Source organism: Girardinichthys multiradiatus, chromosome 15, assembly GCF_021462225.1.
Source record: "Girardinichthys multiradiatus isolate DD_20200921_A chromosome 15, DD_fGirMul_XY1, whole genome shotgun sequence".
Taxonomy (NCBI): domain Eukaryota; kingdom Metazoa; phylum Chordata; class Actinopteri; order Cyprinodontiformes; family Goodeidae; genus Girardinichthys; species Girardinichthys multiradiatus.
In genome coordinates this window covers 22,583,707-22,607,363 of record NC_061808.1, presented here as the reverse complement: position 1 = coordinate 22,607,363, position 23,657 = coordinate 22,583,707, and the positions used below count along the sequence as shown (strand labels likewise).

Here is a 23,657-nt window from a genome sequence, read left to right as displayed (position 1 = left end):
CAGCTTATTTTGTCTGTGGTCGAGCCAAGTTGTCAGGCCATACTGAGTTCCAAGGGGCAGGTTAAAGGTGTAGCACAAGACAACAATAATGTTGTGTCATAAACAGACCCTCTCCTACAGGCTGATATCTTATATTGCCCTGCAAAAGGAACCGTTTTATATACAGGTCCTTCTCAAAATATTAGCATATTGTGATAAAGTTCATTATTTTCCATAATGTCATGATGAAAATTTAACATTCATATATTTTAGATTCATTGCACACTAACTGAAATATTTCAGGTCTTTTATTGTCTTAATACGGATGATTTTGGCATCCAGCTCATGAAAACCCAACATTCCTATCTCACAAAATTAGCATATTTCATCCGACCAATAAAAGAAAAGTGTTTTTAATACAAAAAACGTCAACCTTCAAATAATCATGTAAAGTTATGCACTCAATACTTGGTCGGGAATCCTTTTGCAGAAATGACTGCTTCAATGCGGCGTGGCATGGAGGCAATCAGCCTGTGGCACTGCTGAGGTCTTATGGAGGCCCAGGATGCTTCGATAGCGGCCTTTAGCTCATCCAGAGTGTTGGGTCTTGAGTCTTTCAACGTTCTCTTCACAATATCCCACAGATTCTCTATGGGGTTCAGGTCAGGAGAGTTGGCAGGCCAATTGAGCACAGTGATACCATGGTCAGTAAACCATTTACCAGTGGTTTTGGCACTGTGAGCAGGTGCCAGGTCGTGCTGAAAAATGAAATCTTCATCTCCATAAAGCTTTTCAGCAGATGGAAGCATGAAGTGCTCCAAAATCTCCTGATAGCTAGCTGCATTGACCCTGCCCTTGATAAAACACAGTGGACCAACACCAGCAGCTGACACGGCACCCCAGACCATCACTGACTGTGGGTACTTGATACTGGACTTCTGGCATTTTGGCATTTCCTTCTCCCCAGTCTTCCTCCAGACTCTGGCACCTTGATTTCCGAATGACATGCAGAATTTGCTTTCATCCGAAAAAAGTACTTTGGACCACTGAGCAACAGTCCAGTGCTGCTTCTCTGTAGCCCAGGTCAGGCGCTTCTGCCGCTGTTTCTGGTTCAAAAGTGGCTTGACCTGGGGAATGCGGCACCTGTAGCCCATTTCCTGCACACGCCTGTGCACGGTGGCTCTGGATGTTTCTACTCCAGACTCAGTCCACTGCTTCCGCAGGTCCCCCAAGGTCTGGAATCGGCCCTTCTCCACAATCTTCCTCAGGGTCCGGTCACCTCTTCTCGTTGTGCAGCGTTTTCTGCCACACTTTTTCCTTCCCACAGACTTCCCACTGAGGTGCCTTGATACAGCACTCTGGGAACAGCCTATTCATTCAGAAATTTCTTTCTGTGTCTTACCCTCTTGCTTGAGGGTGTCAATAGTGGCCTTCTGGACAGCAGTCAGGTCGGCAGTCTTACCCATGATTGGGGTTTTGAGTGATGAACCAGGCTGGGAGTTTTAAAGGCCTTAGGAATCTTTTGCAGGTGTTTAGAGTTAACTCGTTGATTCAGATGATTAGGTTCATAGCTCGTTTAGAGACCCTTTTAATGATATGCTAATTTTGTGAGATAGGAATTTTGGGTTTTCATGAGCTGTATGCCAAAATCATCCATATTAAGATAATAAAAGACCTGAAATATTTCAGTTAGTGTGCAATGAATCTAAAATATATGAATGTTAAATTTTCATCATGACATTATGGAAAATAATTAACTTTATCACAATATGCTAATTTTTTGAGAAGGACCTGTATTGTGTCATGTTACAGCCATAAACTTTAATGTATTTCATTTAAATTTTGTCTAATACACATACACAAAGTTGCCCATGATAAACTGTGGCTAGTATTTGTACTGATTCCTCTTTGAGTCAGTAATTTGTAATACCACATGTTTCTGCAGTTGCAGCTGTATGTCTTTTGGGGGTTTTTTCTATCATCTTTGCACATCTTTACAGTGAAATCTCTACCCATTCTTTGCAAAACAGCTCAAGCTCAGTTAGATTGGATGGGCAGCCTCTGAACAATAATCTCAAAGTTTTCCCACAAATTCTCAGTTGGATTCAGGTCTAGGTTTTGACTGGACCATTCAATATTAGCTCCAGCTGAATGTTTGGAGATGTTCTGCAGCTGTAGCCTCAGTTTTCTGTAGCCTCTGCTGGGTTTTGTTCCAGGTGCTTGCTGAGCTTCCAGCCCTTACGCTGATGAAAAGCATCGCCGCAGCATGATGCTGTCACAACCAGCATTTCGCATGCCAGACAAAAACGTATAGTTTGGCCGTATCTGATTAGAACGCCTTCTTCCATGTGGTCAACCTGTCCTCTACATGGCTTGTGGTAAACTGGAAACATGACTTCTTGCAGCTTTCTTTCAACAGTAACTTTCTTCTGCCACTCATCCATTAAGGACATATTTGTGGAGTGGAGGACTAATGGTTGTGGCGGCAACAGATTCTCACCCCTGTGCTGTGGATCTCAGCAGCTCCCCCAGATTAACCATAAGCCTCTTGGTCGTTGGTCTCATTAAAGCTCTCCTTGCACGGCCATGTGTTTGTAGGTTTGCATGTCTCTGTGAGATGTCCAAAGATTACGAATATTGTTTTATAACCTAACTCTGCTTGAAACTTCTCCATTACTTTCTTATCGGTCTGCTGGGCTCCTTTGTCTTTATGTTGGTGTTTGTTCATTAATGGTCTCTAACAAACCTCAGAGGAGATATACTGTGGTTAAATTGCACAGAAGAACTCTATTTAATAATTACATAATAATTTATATGCAGGATTATGGCTACATATGGATATCGAAGTAAAGTGGGTTAAACCCCAATTAAAGTACCGTATTTTCCGCACTATAAGGCGCACCTTCAATGAATGGCCTATTTTAGAACTTTTTTCATATATAGGGCGCACCGGATTATAAGGCGCATAGAATAGAAGCTACTGCAGTCAAACGTTTGACTGGGGTTGCGTTATGCATCCACTAGATGGAGCTGTGCTAAAGAGAATGTCAATAAAACAGTCAGATAAGTCAGTCAGTCAAACTTTATTAATACACTACAAACCAGCGTTCTGATAACTCCATTCACTCTCATGGTAAGGTCTCCTCTACATAGAATTCTATTGAATAGAGCCAACTGCACGTTAGGAATGCATTGGAGTCTATGAAGTTGAAGTTGAAATCAAACGTTAGTTAAAACGTGAAAGAGAACTTTTCCCTGATTCAGTAAACACGTAAAAGAAACAGTTTGATGCACTAAATCAAACGTTAGTACTGTTAACCTTTCCTGTTTCTGTCCCCTGACCGTAGTCTGATGACACAGGGGAGATGCTTTCTCCAGGGCCGAAGTTACTAGTTTCCTCGGGGTTAACTCCCTCACTCATACGTTGCTGAGTTGAGCATGAAGAAACAGCATCAAAACACTGAGTTGTTGACCAGATTCGGGGTTCTTTTTAATGACTTTGCAGCACGTAAAAACACAGGGCTTACAGACTCATACACCGCTGCTCCGGTAGCCGTCTCTACCCACCCCACACACACAATAATACCGACGTCACTCCTTCACTCTTGATTCTCAGCTACGGCAGCACACAGCGCCACCTCTGTCCGGAGGAATAATGTCAACATCTTCCATCCACACACACGAAACATACACCCCACACACTGAGCTTCTAATCACATATAGTTCAGGCAATTCCTGCAACAGTACATTCAAACGTTATACACACACAAGTGGTGTTGGACTAGGAGTAAGCACAGTACAGGTGTTTACCGCTATTACTTCGGCGACGCCCCTGACTACGGTAGCCGTAATGCTGCAAGCGGTGCGGCTTTGTAGTTTACCAGTCGTACTGAAACATTTTGACAGAGCGCCGTGTACAACCAGTATGGATCAACCAATTAACCAATTGATCCATATATAAGGCGCTCCGGATTACAAGGCGCACTGTCATTTTTTGAAAAAATTAAAGGTTTTTAAGTGCGCCTTATAGTGCGGAAAATACGGTACACAGAAATCTCTGTAGCTGTGACATTACAAACCATGGATATGTTCAAGAGGTGTGACTACTTTTACAATACATGGACATGCAGATATGTTGAAACGTATTTCTTTTATCTAATTTTTTTGGAATGCACAGTAAGAAAACATGTTTTATCTTAGTTGGACCTTCCTCAGAAAGTTACAGATTGTACATTGACTTAGTCACATTATATCTGTGAAGCAGAACCCTCCACTGTTTTAGGCCTCTTTCTATGTAACCCAGATAAAATGTTTTATGTTGTTGTTTGTTTAGGTGAAAATAAGAAAGCTGTCTTGGACTCCAGCCCCTTCCTGTCTGAGGCCAATGCTGAGCGCATCGTCAGAACCTTGTGCAAAGTCAGAGGAGCTGCTCTTAAACTTGGACAAGCTCTCAGCATTCAAGGTGAGCTACAGAACATGCAATTATTCATACTTAATGGTTATTCTTGAAATCTCCCATCAAAGCCCCAAGAAGATGTTAGGGAGTCATAAAACGTTACATAAGCATGTTGACCTGAGAGGAAGACCCAGCAGTCCTCCGAGGCTGTCCAAAATGTTTTTGAACTCCATTTTTCCTCAACAACAAACAGTCCTTTTTAGTGATGCTTTGAACTGATTATATGGTAGGTGTGAACAGGGATGTTTTATGAGCATGTCTGCATAATTGCCCTGTCAGAGCTTTTACACTGACCCTAACCTGCCTGTGGATTCATTTGCTTTCATGCACAAACTTCAGATAATTAAAGTACACTGCTAACCGCAGCAGTCACCCCAGCAGCAAAGTTATGAACCCAGCTCAGGTAACGGCAGTAAACACCTAATCCTGAATTTGTTTACCACTGCTGGCCTGTCCCACAGCTTGACCTTGTCCTGTCGAGCTCCCTCTCCTGGTATTTATGTTCACCATAAACATGCTGGTGCAAACTTGGACAGCGCAATTCAGGGAATGAGTAAACATAGTCGTACTCAAGTAAGGGACATAATCTTCCTACTGTTTTCCAGTTAGGTGAGGCCTGGTGCACATGTGTGCTGCGGGGGGCAGAACTGGGACGTCTATCTTTAAACTGGTAACAAGGAGATTCCTAAATCATGAGTGAGGAGGTCTGTAGCTGCTGGTTTTCCTCAGATACTGTAAATAGTGGAGATAAGCTCAGTGCTTTAAAAATCACTGCAGGCGCCATTGCCTTCTACTGACATTCATCTGTCAAGGCAGGAATGCTGCTCTCGGATTGTTCGACCGTTGTTCCCTTTTAAAGTCCAAAGTAGTGCTCAAGTTCTGAGGTCTTCACAAAGTTTGTGATTATTGACTACATCTGTAGATTTTGTCTTAAATCATCGTATTCACTGCCAAGTAGCGTTTACTTTTCATTGAAATGATAGGAAAGCTTTTAACTCCTACACCTGTGCACTCTTTAATTGTGGACATTTACCTCAGTACTCGTACTCGTACTTGTCGTCTTCCGCTTATCTGGGATCTCGTTCTTTCGGTCATGACCCAAAGTTCATGGCCATAGGTGAGGGTAGGAATGTAAACCGACCGGTAAATTGAGAGCTTTGCTTTTCGGCTCAGCTCTCTCTTCACCACAATGGACCGGCACAGTGCCCCCATTACTGTGGCAGCTGCACCGATCCGTCTGTCGATCTCCCGCTCCATTCTTCCCTCACTCGTGAACAAGACCCCGAGATACTTAAACTCCTCCACTTGAGGCAGGAACTCCCCTCCAACCTGAAGAGGACAAGCCACCCTTTTCCGGTCGAGTACCATGGCCTCGGACTTGGAGGAGCTGATCCTCATCCCAGCCGCTTCACACTCGGCTGTGAACCGCCACAGCGCATGCTGTAGGTCTTGGCTAGAGGGGGCCAGCAGGACCACGTCATCCGCAAAAAGAAGAGACAAAATCCACTGGTCCCCAAACCAGACCCCCTCCGGCCCTTGGCTGCGTCTAGAAATCCTGTCCATAAAAGTTATGAACAGGACCGGTGACAAAGGGCAGCCCTGCCGGAGTCCAACATGCACCGGGAACAGGTCCGACTTAGTGCCGGCAATGCGGACCAAACTCCTGCTCCGCTCGTACAGAGATCGGATGGCCCCTAGTAAAAGGCCACCGATTCCATACTCCTGGAGCACCCCACCACAGGGCATCACGAGGGACACAGTCGAATGCTTTCTCCAGGTCCACAAAACACATGTGAACCGGTTGGGCAAACTCCCATGAACCCTCGAGTACCCTGTAGAGGGTATAGAGCTGGTCCAGTGTTCCACGGCCGGGACGAAAACCACACTGCTCCTCCTGAAGCCGAGGTTCGACTATCGGTCGGACTCTCCTCTCCAATACCCTGGCGTAGGCCTTACCAGGGAGGCTGAGGAGTGTGATCCCCCTGTAGTTGGGGGGACCACCACCCCAGTCTGCCAGTCCAGAGGCACTGTCCCCGACCGCCACGCAATGTTGAAGAGGCGTGTCAACCATGACAGCCCTACAACATCCAGAGACTTGAGGTACTCAGGGCGGAACTCATCCACCCCCGAAGCCTTGCCACCGCGGAGCTTTTTAACCACCTCGGTGACTTCAGCCTGGGTGATGAAAGAGTCCAACCCCGAGTCCCCAGCCTCTGTTTCCACCACGGAATGCGTGATGGCAGGATTGAGGAGATCCTCGAAGTAATCCTTCCACCGCCCGATAATGTCCTCAGTCGAGGTCAGCAGACTCCCGCCCCCACTATAAACAGTGTTGGCGAAGCACTGCTTCCCCCTCCTGAGGCGCCGGACGGTTTGCCAGAATCGCTTCGAGGCCAACCGGTAGTCCTTCTCCATGGCCTCACCAAACTCCTCCCAGGCCCAAGTTTTTGCCTCTGCCACAGCCCGGGCCGCAGCACGCTTGGCCTCACGGTACCCGTCAGCCGCCTCAGGAGTCCCACAAGCCAACCACAGCCGATAGGACTCCTTCTTCAGCTTGACAGCTTGACGGGTTCTGGGATTGCCGCCGCGACAGGCACCGCAGACCTTACGGCCGCAGCTACGGGCAGCAGCATCGACAATAGATGCGGAGAACATGGTCAATCGGACTCTATGTCTCCAACATCCCCCGGGATCTGGTCGAAGCTCTCCCGGAGGTGGGAGTTGAATACATCCCTGGCCGAGGGCTCCGCCAGGCGTTCCCAGCAGACCCTCACTATGCGCTTGGGCCTGCCAAGTCTGTCCGGCTTACTCCTCCTCCAGCGGATCCAACTCACCACCAGGTGGTGATCAGTGGACAGCTCAGCCCCTCTCTTCACCCGAGTGTCCAAAACATGCGGCCGAAGGTCTGATGATACGACAACAAAGTCGATCATCGACCTTCTGCCTAGGGTGTTCTGGTGCCAAGTCCATTGATGGACACCCTTATGTTTGAACATGGTGTTCGTTATGGACAATCCGTGACTAGCACAGAAGTCCAATAACAAAACACCACTCGGATTCAGATCGGGGAGGCCATTCCTCCCGATCACCCCTCTCCAGGTGTCACGGTCGTTCCCCACGTGGGCGTTGAAGTTCCCCAGCAGAATAATGGAGTCCCCGGGAGGGGCACTATCCAGCACCCCCGACAGGGACGCCAAGAAGGCCGGGTACTCTGCACTACCACTCGGCCCGTAGGCTGAAATGATAGTCTGAGACCTCTCCCCAACCCGAAGGCGCAGGGATACAACCCTCTCATCCACTGGGGTAAACCCCAACACGAGACGGCTGAGCTAGGGAGCAACAAGCAAACCCACACCAGCCCGCCGCCTCTCCCCGTGGGCCACTCCAGAGTAGAAGAGAGTCCAACCCCTCTCAAGGAGATGGGTTCCAGAGCCCATGCTGTGCGTGGAGGCGAGCCCGACTATTTCTAGTCGATATCTCTCGACCTCCCGCACAAGCTCAGGCTCCTTCCCCCCCGGCGAGGTGACATTCCACGTCCCTAGAGCCAGCCTTAGCATCCGGGGATCGGGCCGCTGAGGTCTCCACCTTCGTCCGCCACCCAATCCTCTTTGCACCGGTCCCTCACGGTTCCCCCTGCAGGTGGTGGGCCCACTTGGGGATGGCCTCGCGTCTCTCGTTCGGGCTTGGCCCGGCCGGGTCCCGCAAGGAGCAACCCGGCCACCAGGCGCTGTCCAGCGAGTCCCGACCCCAGGCCTGGCTCCAGGGTGGGACCCCGGCTCCGCCGTACCGGGCGACGTCACGTGCCTCGATGTTTTCATCCTCATGATGCATCCTCTTTGTCTGACCCATCACCTAGAGCCTGTTTGCCATGGGAGACCCTACCAGGGGCATTTAGGCCCCAGACAACATAGCCTCTAGGATCATTTGAGCACTCAAACCCCTCCACCACGTTAAGGTGGCGGTTCAAGGAGGGGAGTGGGGTGGCGGTTCAGTAAATAAGTATATCAGAATTTATTTCACCATAGAGATACACTCACTGGCCACTTTATTAGGTACACCTTGCTAATACCTGGTTGGACCCCCTTTTGCCTTCAGAACTGCCTTAATCCTTTGTGGCATAGATTCAACAAGGTACTGGAAACATTCCTCAGAGAGTTTGGTCCATATTGACATGATAGCATCACACAGATGCTGCAGATTTGTCAGCTGCATCCATGATGTGAATCTCCCGTTTCACCACATCCCAAAGGAGCTCTATTGGATTGAGATCTGGTGACTGTGGAGGCCATTTGAATACAGTGAACTCATTGTCATGTTCAAGAAACGTGTGTTATCCTGCTGGAAGTAACCATCAGAAGATGGGTACACTGTGGTCATAAAGGGATGGACATGGTCAGCAACAATACTCAGGTAGGCTGTGGCGTTGACACGATGCTCAATTGGTACTAAGGGGCCCAAAGTGTGCCAAGAAAATATCCCCCACACCATTACACCACCACCACCAGCCTGAACCGTTGATACAAGGCAGGATGGATCCATGCTTTCATGTTGCTGACACCAAATTGTGACCCTACCATCCGAATGTCACAGCAGAGATTAATCAGACCAGGCAACGTTTTTCCAATCTTCTATTGTCAAATTTTGGTGAACCTGTGTTAATTGTAGCCTCAGTTTCCTGTTCTTAGCTGACAGGAGTGGCACCCGGTGTGGTCTTCTGCTGCTGTAGCCCATCTGCCTCAAGGTTCGACATGTTGTGTGTTCAGAGATGCTCTTCTGGATGCCTTGGTTGTAACGAGTGGTTATTTGAGTTACCGGTCCTGTCCCAATTCCCACACTACACCCTACGCCCCTCTATGAAGTGTGTACTTTGTAGAAGTGCATGTAAGGGTTGAAGTGCGCAGGTTACAAGCGTGCAAAATTGGAGAATTAGGACAGTAGGGGTTACGTTATCGACTTGCACCTCTGCACCGTAACTGCAACATCAAAAAGGGCGGGAACCAGCGCTGTTTTCACAGTCTTGCTGCTAAAAAAACTATTTAAAACTGCAACAAGCAATTGTTTTGAGGAGAAGAAAGTACAGGAAGCGAAGGAGGCTTTTACACCAGACTCTCACCGCGCCAGTGTTTGTTTGAAAGGTAACTTCAGTGTTATGACCTACTGACTGCCTAGACTCACTCTGAACCCAGTGGTATCTTACAATGTTGAGCCTGGAAAACCAGTAAAAAAATATATTTGTCGGCTTGCTGTCTAAAGTTTACGCAGTTCTTATTATTCTGATTTGATGGCTGATTACGTTGACGGTTGTGATTGGTTTTTGCTCAGAACGTCATCTGCAGCAGTGAATTGTGGGTAATATACTTCGGCGAAGTCCGCTTTGATGCGGGCTTCGCTAAAGGGCGGATGTGGGGCACAAAGGGGGCGGGGCTAAGGACCACTCTGAAGAATTGGGACACACTACGCACTCGAACCCATCAACGGGAACGCGCAATTCAGGGACACAAGGGTGGAAGTGCGGGCATTGGAACAGGGCCACTGTTGCCATTCTATCAGCTCGAACCAGTCTGGCCATTCTCCTCTGACCTCTGACATCAACAAGGCATTTGCGCCCACAGAACTGCCGCTCACTGGATATTTTCTCTTTTTCAGACCATTCTTCGTAAACCCTAGAGATGGTAGCGTGTGAAAATCCCAGTAGATCAGCAGTTTCTGAAATACTCAGACCAGCCCGTCTGGCACCAACAACCATGCCACGTTCAAAGTCACTTAAATCACCTCTCTTCCCCATTCTGATGCTTGGTTTGAACTGCAGCAGATCGTCTTGACCATGTCTACATGCCTAAATGTATTAAGTTGCTGCCATGTGATTGGCTGAATAGAAATTTGCATTAATGAGCAGTTGAACAAGTGTACCTAATAAAGTGGCCGGTGAGTGTACAAGACTTGGTCTTGTTCTTTTTGACTGTATTAACACATTAAGGGTTATATTTAAGGATTTTATCCAAATGTTTGTAAATGTAATCTTATGTAACATCTTTATTTCTCTTTTGTTAGGAAAAAATGTTTCTTTTTTTTAGAAATGTGCAGCTCAGCTTTCATGTCATGCTAAGAGAAGTGTTTCTTGTGTTTCTGTTTGTTTTTAGATGATGCATTTATTAATCCTCAGCTCGCCAAGATCTTTGAGCGCGTCAGACAGAGTGCTGATTTCATGCCAATCAAACAAATGACAGTAAGTGACTAATCCCCTACAGAAACCTACATGTTCAGTGATGTTCCACTTTAAGTTGAAGCAATATGGCTCCTGATCACGGGGCTCTTGTATCCCTGTCACAGCGATGCCTATCTGCCTTGTGTTCCAATGGTGGAAGATATGCATGCGATTAAAAAAAAAAAGCTCAAGCAACACTTTTTAACATATCTTTTTGTTTATTTTTTAGCACATACCATTAAGCCCAAAATTATTCATTCCACTTGCTTTATATGTGAGATTTAAATTTGATTTAAAGACGTAGATTTAAACCGGTCTTTTAGGTTTTCCAGCATGTTTCTTCTGACTGAAAGTAATATTAGCATTTTGGAGTAGCACAGCCAGAGTTTTGACTTGAATCTGTGAAGGGAGTCAAAGATTAGCGTGATGGCAAGGAGGCCTTCCAACCTCAAAGACTTGGAGCTCATTACCAAAGCATCAAAATACCAGCGGAAACATGCAAAAAGCTGGTCAGCATTTATAAGAAGGGTTTGAATTCTGTCATTGCTAATAAAGGCTTTCGCATTGATTGTTGACAAGAGTATAAATAACTTTCAATATTGTATTTTTAATGTTTAACTGTAAATAAAAACAGAAATTACCCTTGTACATTGTCTTATCTTTTGGGAGATCTTTCTCCTTTTCTACCAGAAACATGCTTGAAAATAACTTTTTAATTGTGATAATGCTGGGTGTGTGAATAATTTTGGGTTTTAGGTGCCACTGTGATGAAATGTACATACATGCCAGGCAATGACAGGCAGTAACAGACTTGTGCTACACTATGCAGACACTCCGTCTGCGCTGATGATCATACATATACATACATTAAGACATTTTACTTATTGCGTAATTACTATGAAAGGACTGCATTTCTCATTAATTTTATTGAAATTTTTTAGGGCTGCAGCTAACAATTAGTTTCCTAATTGATTTATCTGTCGACTATTTTTTTTGATCAGCCAATTAGTTATCGGACAGCAAAAGGTGCTAAATAGGGGATTTTTACCAGAATTTGAACCAGGTCTAGCTAAAACTATGCCACTTGAGCAGTTCTGGATATAGCATATTTACAGACAAAGAAGGTTTTTCATTTTTAATGCAAAATGTATATTTTTTGTATAGTTTTGGCTTACCGTAATTACTGCTGTGAGTGGGTTGTTCTTTCAGCAAATGGCATGTTTTTGAGTCTGTATACTCCAGTTAAAGATTATTAAATTAGTTGATGATTATTTCAATAGATTAATCACGATAAATATGATTGTTTCAGCCCTAATGTGTTATAAATTTTATCAAGCCTCACTGTAAATTCACATCCAATTATCCCTTTAAGAAAACTCAAAACTGTAAATGTGATAACTTTTTATCCACCCGTAGAAGGCGCTGAACAGTGACTTGGGTCCAAACTGGAGGGACAGGCTGGAATCGTTCGAGGATCGTCCGTTTGCAGCCGCCTCCATCGGGCAGGTGCACCTGGCGAGGATGAAGGACGGCAGGGAGGTGGCTATGAAGATACAGGTTAGGATGAAAACGTGTGAGGACACGAGATATTCCCATGTCGTTAGGATAAACAGGATTACTGGAGAGAGTGTACTTATCCCATCCATAATCTGATCCCTTTGATCTGTTTGCATATAAATCAGAGTCTATGTAAAACAAGTAGAAATAACATGAATATGGCTCCTTACAGATTACTTGTTAGATTTACAGTATATTATGGGGAGCAGTAATGAGTTTAGTACATAGAATGTGATGGACATCAGATGGCATTTAAATGCACCACAAAGCAGCTTGTAACATTTTTTTTTAAGATATTGCCCTTAAAACATGCAATTGTTGGGTTTAATAAATACAATATTTTGTATGTTTCTGTCCTCAGTATCCCGGTGTGGCTCAGAGCATCAACAGTGATGTCAACAACTTGATGACTGTGCTGAACATGAGCAACGCTCTGCCTGAGGGTACGCACCCAGAGAACCAATGGCTGAACACCTTACACCAGCAGCACACCTGTCCTCCAATCAGCTTTTCTCTTTCCTGCTTTATTTTGCCCCATTTGAGCCTCTATGACATACATCGCCCTCATTTAGTCAGTCATCTGCTAATCTCCTTGCAAGTTGGAGACTTCTTTGAGACTTTCAGTTCATCTTAGGCCATAAAAGGAAATGTCTACCTTATGTGGAACATCAACACACTCCTAAAACATTCGATCAGCGGTTTGTCTTTTATGAGTTTTTTGTCTTTGCTTGTTCTTAGGTCTGTTTCCAGAGCATCTGATTGATGTAATGAGACGAGAGCTGGCGCTGGAGTGTGACTACATCAGAGAAGCTCGGTGTGCCAAGAAGTTCAGGTACTTTATGGAAAATGTCTGCTTTTAAATCTGTAGAAGTCCCTTCATGTTACCATTTCACCGTTTTCACACTTATACAAGCCTTCAGGTGTAGATTGGAGAACTGCTGCTCAAGAAAATTGAGTGTTCTTAAAGTCCTCTGCTTTTATGTAATTTTTGCATTTTTCCAAAGCCGTCTTGGAGGCCAAAAATAGCAGGGTCCTGTATTCTAGAGGAGCTTTCTGAACGAGTTGGGAGTTTTGGGGAGTTTTTTGGTGGTTTGTCAGAAAAACTGCACCCCTGTCTTGAAATTGTAGGTAGTGGCTGTGAAACAGTTTGGTGCATTTACCGCCACCTTGTGGTATTATTGGAAACATGTCACAGAGTTCCTAGACAGTCTTTTTAAGAGTTTGGAGTTTAATCTGATCTTTTTCTAAGTCTGGATAAGTACAGAAAACGGAAAATTGACTCTGGAAAAGGGCTGAGTTTCCAGACTTTATACACTTTGTCCTGTAATGTTTTTAGGCTATAAAATGCCAGTATTAAGAAATGATTCAACTATATCAGGTAGCAGGTCATGTATGTATTAGTTTCAGTGGTCATTTTGTGTATCTGTTGTCCCTCCTGTTTTGTGTTATTTGGACTTTTTTAGATCTCTGCTCTAAAGTTCTCTAGGGTGTGGTATTTATTTGTTAATTGTTTTTATGAAATAAAAAAACAAATATGAGCTTTTAATAAAAACATTTTAGCATAAAAATCATACCACAAAATACACAAAAAGTATATGGCCTTTCTCATTGCTTTAGAAATGTTCATTTAATCCTGACTGGTACTAGAACTATCGTCATGACAGGATCAATATGTCGCAAAATAATATGAATAATAATCCCAAAACACTGCTCGGTTGTAGCTTACATTCATGCATTTACACCCTGCATTGCAGTAATAGATTTGGACTGAGTGATGCCATTTCCCTGGACTTAGTTCACACGCCTCATGTACAGTCATGGCCCTAAATGCTGGCACCCCTGAAATTTTTCAAGAAAATGAGGTATTTCTCACAGAAAAGGATTCCAGTAAAACATGTTTTGCTATACACATGTTTATTCCCTTAGTGTGTATTGAAACTAAACCAAAAAAATGGAGGAAAAAAAGCTAATTGGACAGAATGTCACACCAAACTCCAAAAATGGGCTGGACAAAATTATTGGCACCCTTTCAAAATTGTGGATAAATAAGATTGTTTCAAGCATGTGATGCTCCTTTAAACTCACCTGGGGCAAGTAACAGGTGTGGGCAATATAAAAATCACACCTGAAAGCAGATAAAAAAGAGAGAAGTTCACTTAGTCTGTGTGTCTGTGTGTGCCACACTAAGCATGGACAACACAAAGAGGAGAAGAGAACTGTCTTGAGGACTTGAGAACCGAGTATGTGGAAAAATATCAACAATCTCAAGGTTACAAGTCCATCTCCAGAGATCTAGATTTGCCTTTGTCCACAGTGCGCAACATGATCAAGAAGTTTGCAACTCATGTGGCATTGTAGCTAATCTCCCTGGGCGTGGACGGAAGAGAAAAATTGATGTAAGGTGTCGACGCAGGTAAGTCAGGATGGTGGATAACCAGCCCCAAACAAGTTCCAAAGATATTCAAGCTGTCCTGCAGGCTCAGGGAGCATCAGTGTCAGCGTGAACTATCCGTCGAGATTTAAATGAAATGAAACGATATGGCAGTAGACCCAGGAGGACCCCACTGCTGACACAGAGACATAAAAAAGCAAGACTACATTTTGCCAAAATGAACTTGAGTAAGCCAAAATACTTCTGGGAAAACGTCTTGTGGACAGATGAGACCAAGATAGAGCTTTTTGGTAAAGCACATCATTCTAATGTTTACCAAAAACAGAATGACGCCTACAAAGAAAATAACCTACAGTGAAATATGGTGGAGGTTCAATGATGTTTTGGGGTTGTTTTGTTGCCTCTGGCACTGGGTGTCTTGAAATATGTGCAAGGCATCATGAAATCTGAGGATTACCAACGGATTTTGGGTCGCACTGTACAGCCCGGTGTCAGAAAGCTGGGTTTGCGTCCGAGATCTTGGGTCTTCCAGCAGGATATTGACCCCAAACATACGTCAAAAAGCACCCAGAAATGGATGGCAACCAAGCGCTGGAGAGTTCTGAAATGGCCAGCAATGAGTCCAGATCTAAATCCCATTGAACACCTGTGGGGAGATCTTAAAATTGCTGTTAAGAAAAGGCGCCGTTCCAGTAAGAGAGACCTGGAGCAGTTTGCAAAGGAAGAGTGGTCCAACATTGCAGCTTAGAGGAGTAAGAAGCTTATTGATGGTTATAGGAAGCGACTGATTTCAGTTATTTTTTCCAAAGGGTGTGCAACCAAATATTAAGTTAAGGGTGCCAGTAATTCTGTCCAGCCCATTTTTGGAGTTTGGTGTGACATTCTGTCCAATTTGATTTTTTTCCTCCCTTTTTTGGTTTAGTTTCAATACACACAATGGGAATAAACATGTGTATAGCAAAACGTGTTACTGTAATCCTTTTCTGTGAGAAATACTTCATTTTCTTGAAATATTTCGGGGGTGCCAACATTTAGGACCATGACTGTAGATTTCAGTGACTGATGCTCAGATTAGAGTTTCTTTCTTTACCATCATGATGATGGAGAAACAAAGAACAGGGATGAAAATGTGGGTTCATCACACAATTGTTAGGGCTCACGCATGCTTGCATCTCCTCACATCTGACCTAGGGAGCTGCTGAAGGACGATCCATTCTTCTACGTACCAGAGGTGATCGAAGAGCTGAGCAGCAGCCATGTCCTGACTACTGAACTTGTTCCTGGATTTCCCCTGGACAAGACTGAGAGCCTCTCGCAGGAGCTGAAGAACGAGGTAAAACAAAAGATTTACCCGTTAGGTCACTCTGGTTTTCAGCTTCCCGCTTGATCCTATTTCAGTAACACCGGCATCTGTTCCCAGCAAGAAGGAATTGATATACTGTAGTTAGTGTTAACAATAAGCAGAACCAGCGTTTGTTTCTTCTCTCAGATCTGCCAGAACATCTTGTCGCTGTGCCTCAGAGAGCTGTTTGAGTTCAGGTACATGCAGACCGATCCAAACTGGTCCAACTTCTTCTATGATCCAAACACACACAGGGTGAGTCTGCTCACAGCCCAAATAAGCCTGCTTTGGAGACCCCCCCCCCCCCCCCCTCCCCCCCCCTCCCCCCCCCTCCCCCATTGTTAACAAAAATAAATGATTGATGATGTTTCATTATGAATCGCTAGGTGGCGCTGTTGGACTTTGGTGCTACCAGAGGTTTTGATCAAAGTTTCACAGATGTCTACATAGAGGTAAGGCCTATGAGAGTTGAAGGTTATGATGATAAGTTCTCTTCATGGTGGTGCATGTTTTCACACATCTATCATGATCACTGTTTTTTTTTTTTTTTTTTTTATCTGTGCATCATGTTGGATGATTTTGTTAATCAGGAATTCATTATGTAGCCTGATCATTTCCTGCACATTACCCAATCTTACCAAGCATCTGTGACTGTAGATTATCCGTGCAGCCGCTGAAGGCAACAGAGAGGGAGTTCTGAAGAGATCTATTGAGATGAAGTTCCTGACAGGATATGAGTCCAAGGTAACTTTATCTCCTTTTGTTCTTCTTTACCTTTTTTGCATCATAAAGTTTGAAAGGGAAGGTCTTACTTAGAAAACTGAGCATGCTCAGAATGTAGAGACGTTCTTTCAGTTTGTAGATATTGATGGGTTTAAGAAGGGCTTTCATTTTGTTCTTCATCAGGCAATGATAAAGGCCCACGTGGATGCGGTGATGATCCTCGGCGAGGCCTTCGCATCCCGCAAGACTTTCAACTTCGGCGCACAGTCCACCACAGAGAGGATCCACAACCTGATCCCTGTGATGCTGAAGCACCGCCTCACTCCTCCTCCGGAGGAGACATACTCGCTGCACCGCAAGATGGGGGGCTCGTTCCTCATCTGCTCTCGGCTCGACGCCACGCTGCAGTGTAACGATATGTTTCAGAAGGCGTATGAGAAGTACTGGGAGGGCCGCGCGCCTCCCTCTGTCTGAGCTGGTCCAGTGTCGATTTGACGGGCTCGTCCTGGGGCCAGCAGCAAAGTGCCGATTATTGGGGAAGTTTTGGGCTGAGAAGAGCTGCAGAGCAGAGGATGTGTTACCCACCTTTGAGAACAAGTGTTTTCTGTTTGGGGCAACCATCTAGGAAGCTATTATACATTTTCAAAGGAACATTTGGAGCGGGAGCAGCAACCGGGTATCTACTGAATGTGTTTGTAAGCATGTGCGGCCCTGAAACAAGAACATGAACGTGAAAAGGTTGGAGTTATCTCTGTCCTCTACTAATTTCATCATGAATGTTTTTTGTGTTGCTGTGTTTTGTTTTGTCATTGTTGAACTTTTAGGTACCATCAACTCGAAACACAAAGTCACAAAATCATGGCATTAATATAAGACTTTGTGGGTTTTTCGGGTTTCAGTTTTGACCAATTTGTCTGTGTCCCTTAGAATGATCAATTGTACAGTCTGAATATAAGCAAAACGCAGATAAAGAATAGTTTAGTGACTGTTTGGTGTTGAAGTCGAGAGGTTTTGTCAGCTTTACGCCCAAGCTCTGACTCGGATGGTGTATCATTAGCTCACCAGTCATAGTTCACTCTCCGCTTATAACTATGTAGCTGCTGAAATTTCAATGGGACTAACGTTGATAAAAAATAGTTTCTGTTGCAGATATTTTTGAAAAACCTTTTTGTTTTAAGGCATGATTTTGTTTTAATATCAGCTGGTAACTGTTTCTGATTATGAACCATATTTTTCATTGTATTCCAGTTGATTGCAAGTTTAAAGAAATTGATCCGTGTTGCTAAGACAGAAAGGAAGATCCTTCCTGCGGGTTAGTCGTGAATGGTTCTAAGATGACATGGCGGGGAAGAAGCTGATCATCCAGACGATGCAAAACATGGGCCTGTGGGCTCACCTCGCTTCCCACGTGCCGTTGATGTTTCCACGCCTCCTCAGGGACAGACTCCTCTGTCCCCCTGGCCGGCGTGTGACTGTGAAAGTTCTCAACGTTCTGATGTGTGAACGCAGTTTTAATGCTCGATGGTGTGAAAATGGGTGGAGAGAGAAAAAGGAAAGGGACAAAAAAAAAAAAAACAATGTGCCTGTCATTCTCCGCAGACGGCTTTTAGCTTGAAAATGTCGACTTTGTTTCTAATGATTGTTTCCAATTTTATAATCAAAGTGCAACTGCAAGTTAGAACAATATATTGTACTAAAAGATTAAATGTTTGAGCTCTAACCTTGTCTCTGTGTGGTTTTATCAGATAAAGCACCCTCCACTTGGTAAAGATGTGCCAAAAGCCTTAAAATTCATATTTAATCACAGTATTGTTATCTTTGAAAGTCCAGCCTTCAATTTGAGTTAATTTATTTGGGATGGAAGACCATTCAAATAAAAAAAAATGTCCAAACGTTCTTCCCTGTCCTTTTGTCAATATCATAGACATCTGAATTTCTGCAAATAATCTGCTATCTTTTTAATTATACGATGCACACAGAAGTGTTGGATTCATTTGTTGATCTTTCCATCCATTTATCTATCCATCTGTGCATTTGTCTACCTTTTATATCTGTCCATCCACCAATTCATGCATTCACCTTAAAAATCCATTCATCTTTCCATTCATCCATCCATGAATATGTCTTTCTGTCCATCTATACCCCCATGCATCTGTCTACCTATGTTTCCATGCAGTTTGCACTCCACATTTAACTGAACTTAAAACAAATGTAATTAAAACAAATTTTTAAAAGCTGTATTTTAGGTTTTTCTTTACAAAGTTCCTACACAGTCTTGCAAAATCTGTATTTTGTTTTGACAATTTTCTAAGGCTGGATGAGTATAGGGGGAGAAAAGTACTGCAAAAAACGTAGTTTCTAGGCTTTATTTCATATTACATTAGGGTATTAGGGTAGATCAAAAATAATATGATTTAAATAAAAAATCATTCAGATCATTAAGTTTAAAAAACGTAAAATGTACGGCTTTTTTTATTTTGAATTTTGCTACTATTGCTTGAATCAGACCTTTACACTGAACATGTGATTTCAAACCCAGCAATGTCTATTTTCAGTTTTTACAAACCAAAGTTGGTCTAAACGCATAAAAACACAGTAAAATATCCTTTTACCACACTATTAAATTGGAATCAAACTTCAGTGGTTTACCAGAAAAATTAGGACATCAAAGTCTTTTTGTTGGATCAGAGTGTTTAGAAACCAGTTAAATGATCTCATAGCATGAATTTCTAATCATAATGACAAATAAATATATAAAGGCATTCATCAGACACAAAATCATCCTACTTCCATGTCCATCTCAGTCACCAGACCTAAATCCTACAAAAAACCTGCAGGTTGAGATGAAGAGAAGAAAGCGTAGCACAGATTGTGAAGGAACTGGAGAGATTGTTCAAAGAGGGAATGGTCAACAAGAAGTGCTACAAATGAGCATGCAGACACTGAGCTAATCATAGAATATGAACACAGAAACTAACAGCAAATAGCAGCTGTGAATGCACACTGGATTTAAGTACATGTAAACTGGGAACACTAATTTTGAAAGTCAACACTTTATTTTTGCAAACCAAAACAATGAAAGCTAGTTGCAATTCACCTTGTCGACCACCATGTCGCGCTGTGATCCCACCGTAACATAGACAGGCCTCTCAAATAGCATTTCACATCTCATTGCAACATTATACTGAAAGGAATTTGTAGAGAGGTACTTAGATGTTTCTGTTAGTTAGTCATATTCTCAAACATGTTTTACAAATAGCACTGGGTCTAAGTTTGTAAATATGAAATAAAATAATAGAAGTGCATCCTCAAAACTAAACAAAGTGCAAGCAGCCAGGAGTGCTATTATCTGGAGCACAGCTGGCTGCATGCACTTTAAGATGTTTAGTATGAAAATTCCTGGTCATTAAACAAAATGCTGTTATCAGAGCTGGGAAAAAACATGACTGCAATATGAAGACAATTTCTTGTCTTCATATATATATATATATATATGTATATATATATATATACACATACATATATGGGCTGCACGGTGGGGCAGTTGGTAGTGCTGTTGCCTTGCAGCAAGTAGGTCCTGGGATTGATTCCCGGCAGGGGGTCTTTCTGCATGGAGTTTGGATGTTCTCCCCGTGCATGTGTGGGTTTTCACCAGGTACTCCGGCTTCCTGCCAAAGTCCAAAGACATGCCTGTTAGGTTAATTGGTCACTCTAAATTGCCCTTAGGTGTATGAATGAGTGTGTGTATGGTTGTTTGTGTGTTGCCCTGTGATGGACTGGCGACCTGTCCAGGGTGTACCCGGCCTCTTGCCCATAGACTGCTGGAGATAGGCACCAGCTTCTCCATGACCCACTATGGAATAAGCGGTAGAAAATGACTGACTGACTATATATACAGGTCCTTCTCAAAATATTAACATATTGTGATAAAGTTCATTATTTTCCATAATGTAATGATGAAAATTTAACATTCATATATTTTAGATTCATTGCACACTAACTGAAATATTTCAGGCCTTTTATTGTCTTAATACGGATGATTTTGGCATACAGCTCATGAAAACCCAAAATTCCTATCTCACACAATTAGCATATTTCATCCGACCAATAAAAGAAAAGTGTTTTTAATACAAAAAACGTCAACCTTCAAATAATCATGTACAGTTATGCACTCAATACTTGGTCAGGAATCCTTTGGCAGAAATGACTGCTTCAATGCGGCGTGGCATGGAGGCAATCAGCCTGTGGCACTGCTGAGGTCTTATGGAGGCCCAGGATGCTTCGATAGCGGCCTTTAGCTCATCCAGAGTGTTGGGTCTTGAGTCTCTCAACGTTCTCTTCACAATATCCCACAGATTCTCTATGGGGTTCAGGTCAGGAGAGTTGGCAGGCCAATTGAGCACAGTGATACCATGGTCAGTAAACCATTTACCAGTGGTTTTGGCACTGTGAGCAGGTGCCAGGTCGTGCTGAAAAATGAAATCTTCATCTCCATAAAGCTTTTCAGCAGATGGAAGCATGAAGTGCTCCAAAATCTCCTGATAGCTAGCTGCATTGACCCTGCCCTTGATAAAACACAGTGGACCAACACCAGCAGCTGACACGGCACCCCAGACCATCACTGACTGTGGGTACTTGACACTGGACTTCTGGCATTTTGGCATTTCCTTCTCCCCAGTCTTCCTCCAGACTCCGGCACCTTGATTTCCGAATGACATGAAGAATTTGCTTTCATCCGAAAAAAGTACTTTGGACCACTGAGCAACAGTCCAGTGCTGCTTCTCTGTAGCCCAGGTCAGGCGCTTCTGCCGCTGTTTCTGGTTCAAAAGTGGCTTGACCTGGGGAATGCGGCACCTATAGCCCATTTCCTGCACACACCTGTGCACGGTGGCTCTGGATGTTTCTACTCCAGACTCAGTCCACTGCTTTCCGCAGGTCCCCCAAGGTCTGGAATCGGCCCTTCTCCACAATCTTCCTCAGGGTCCGGTCACCTCTTCTCGTTGTGCAGCGTTTTCTGCCACACTTTTTCCTTCCCACAGACTTCCCACTGAGGTGCCTTGATACAGCACTCTGGGAACAGCCTATTCATTCAGAAATTTCTTTCTGTGTCTTACCCTCTTGCTTGAGGGTGTCAATAGTGGCCTTCTGGACAGCAGTCAGGTCGGCAGTCTTACCCATGATTGGGGTTTGGAGTGATGAACCAGGCTGGGAGTTTTAAAGGCCTCAGGAATCTTTTGCAGGTGTTTAGAGTTAACTTGTTGATTCAGATGATTAGGTTCATAGCTCGTTTAGAGACCCTTTTAATGATATGCTAATTTTGTGAGATAGGAATTTTGGGTTTTCATGAGCTGTATGCCAAAATCATCCGTATTAAGACAATAAAAGACCTGAAATATTTCAGTTAGTGTGCAATGAATCTAAAATATATGAATGTTAAATTTTCATCATTACATTATGGAAAATAATTAACTTTATCACAATATGCTAATATTTTGAGAAGGACCTGTATACTGCTCAAAAAAATAAAGGGAACACTTAAACAACACAATATAACTCCAAGTAAATCAAACTTCTGTGAAATCAAACTGTCCTCTTAGGAAGCAACACTGATTGACAATTAATTTCACATGATGTTGTTCAAATGGAAAAGACAACAGGGGGAAATCTTTGGTGATTAGCAAGACACTCAATAAAGGAGTGGTTCTGCAGGTGGGGACCACAGACCACTTCTCAGTACCTATGCTTTCTGGGTGATGTTTTGGTCACTTTTGAATGTTGGTGGTGCTTTCACACTCGTGGTATCATGAGACGGACTCTACAACCCACACAAGTGGCTCAAGTAGTGCAGCTCATCCAGGATGGCACATCAATGCGAGCTGTGGCAAGAAGGTTTGCTGTGTCTGTCAGCGTAGTGTCCAGAGCCTGGAGGCCCTACCAGGAGACAGACCAGTACACCAGGAGACGTGGAGGAGGCCATAGGAGGGCAACAACCCGGCAGCAGGACCGCTACCTCCGCCTTTGTGCAAGGAGGAACAGGAGGAGCCCTGGCAGAGCCCTGCAAGATGACCTCCAGCAGGCCACAAATGTGCATGTGTCTGCACAAACTCTTAGAAACCGACTCCATGAGGATGGTATGAGGGTCCGACGTCCACAAATGGGGGTTGTGCTCACAGTCCAACACCATGCAGGACGCTTGGCATTTGCCAGAGAACACCAGGATTGGCAAATTCGCCACTGGCGCCCTGTGCTCTTCACAGATGAAAGCAGGTTCACACTTACCACATGTGACAGACGTGACAGAGTCTGGAGACACCGTGGAGAGCGATCTACTGCCTGCAACATCCTTCAGCATGACCAGTTTGGCAGTGGGTCAGTAATGGTGTGGGGTGGCATTTCTTTGGAGGGCCACACCTCGCCAGAGGTAGCCTGTTTGCCATTAGGTACCGAGATGAGATCCTCAGACCCCTTGTGAGACCATATGCTGATTTGGTTGGCCCTGGGTTCCTCCTAATGCAGGACAATGCTAGACCTCATGTGGCTGGAGTGTGTCAGCAGTTCCTGCAAGATGAAGACATTGAAGCTATGGACTGGCCCGCCCGTTCCCCAGACCTGAATCTGATTGAGCACATCTGGGACATCATGTCTCGCTCCATCCACCAACGTCACGTTGCACCACAGACTGTCCAGGAGTTGGTGGATGCTTTAGTCCAGGTCTGGGAGGAGATCCCTCAGGAGACCATCCATCATCAGGAGCATGCCCAGGCATCGTAGGGAGGTCATACAGGCACGTGGAGGTCACACACAATACTGAGCCTCATTTTGACTTGTTTTAAGGACATTACATCAAAGTTGGATCAGCCTGTAGTGTGTTTTTCCACTTTAATTTTGTGTGTGACTCCAAATCCAGGCCTCCATTGGTTAATAAATTTGATTTCCATTGATGATTTTTGTGTGATTTTGTTGTCAGCACATTCAACTTTGTACAAAACAAAGTATTCAATGA

General features: G+C 44.1%; 1 protein-coding gene across 2 annotated transcripts in view; it reads left to right on the top strand.

The window, feature by feature from the left end:
• coq8aa (coenzyme Q8A, genome duplicate a) overlaps positions 1–18,374 on the top strand; it is a 35,293-nt gene extending 16,919 nt beyond the window's left edge. The window contains exons 8-18 of one of the 2 annotated variants that reach the window (XR_007041867.1): positions 4,313–4,441; positions 10,576–10,661; positions 12,057–12,197; positions 12,559–12,640; positions 12,936–13,029; positions 15,781–15,922; positions 16,079–16,186; positions 16,318–16,383; positions 16,589–16,675; positions 16,838–17,392; positions 17,903–18,374. Coding sequence is in view for 1 of the 2 variants with exons in the window: in XM_047388652.1 (XP_047244608.1) it covers positions 4,313–4,441; positions 10,576–10,661; positions 12,057–12,197; positions 12,559–12,640; positions 12,936–13,029; positions 15,781–15,922; positions 16,079–16,186; positions 16,318–16,383; positions 16,589–16,675; positions 16,838–17,128 (1,226 nt within the window). In the remaining variant the exon portion in view is untranslated. Of the gene's footprint in view, positions 1–4,312; positions 4,442–10,575; positions 10,662–12,056; positions 12,198–12,558; positions 12,641–12,935; positions 13,030–15,780; positions 15,923–16,078; positions 16,187–16,317; positions 16,384–16,588; positions 16,676–16,837 lie in introns of both variants that reach the window. The other variant, XM_047388652.1, reaches the window with a different exon arrangement.
• Positions 18,375–23,657: the final 5,283 nt, after the last annotated feature.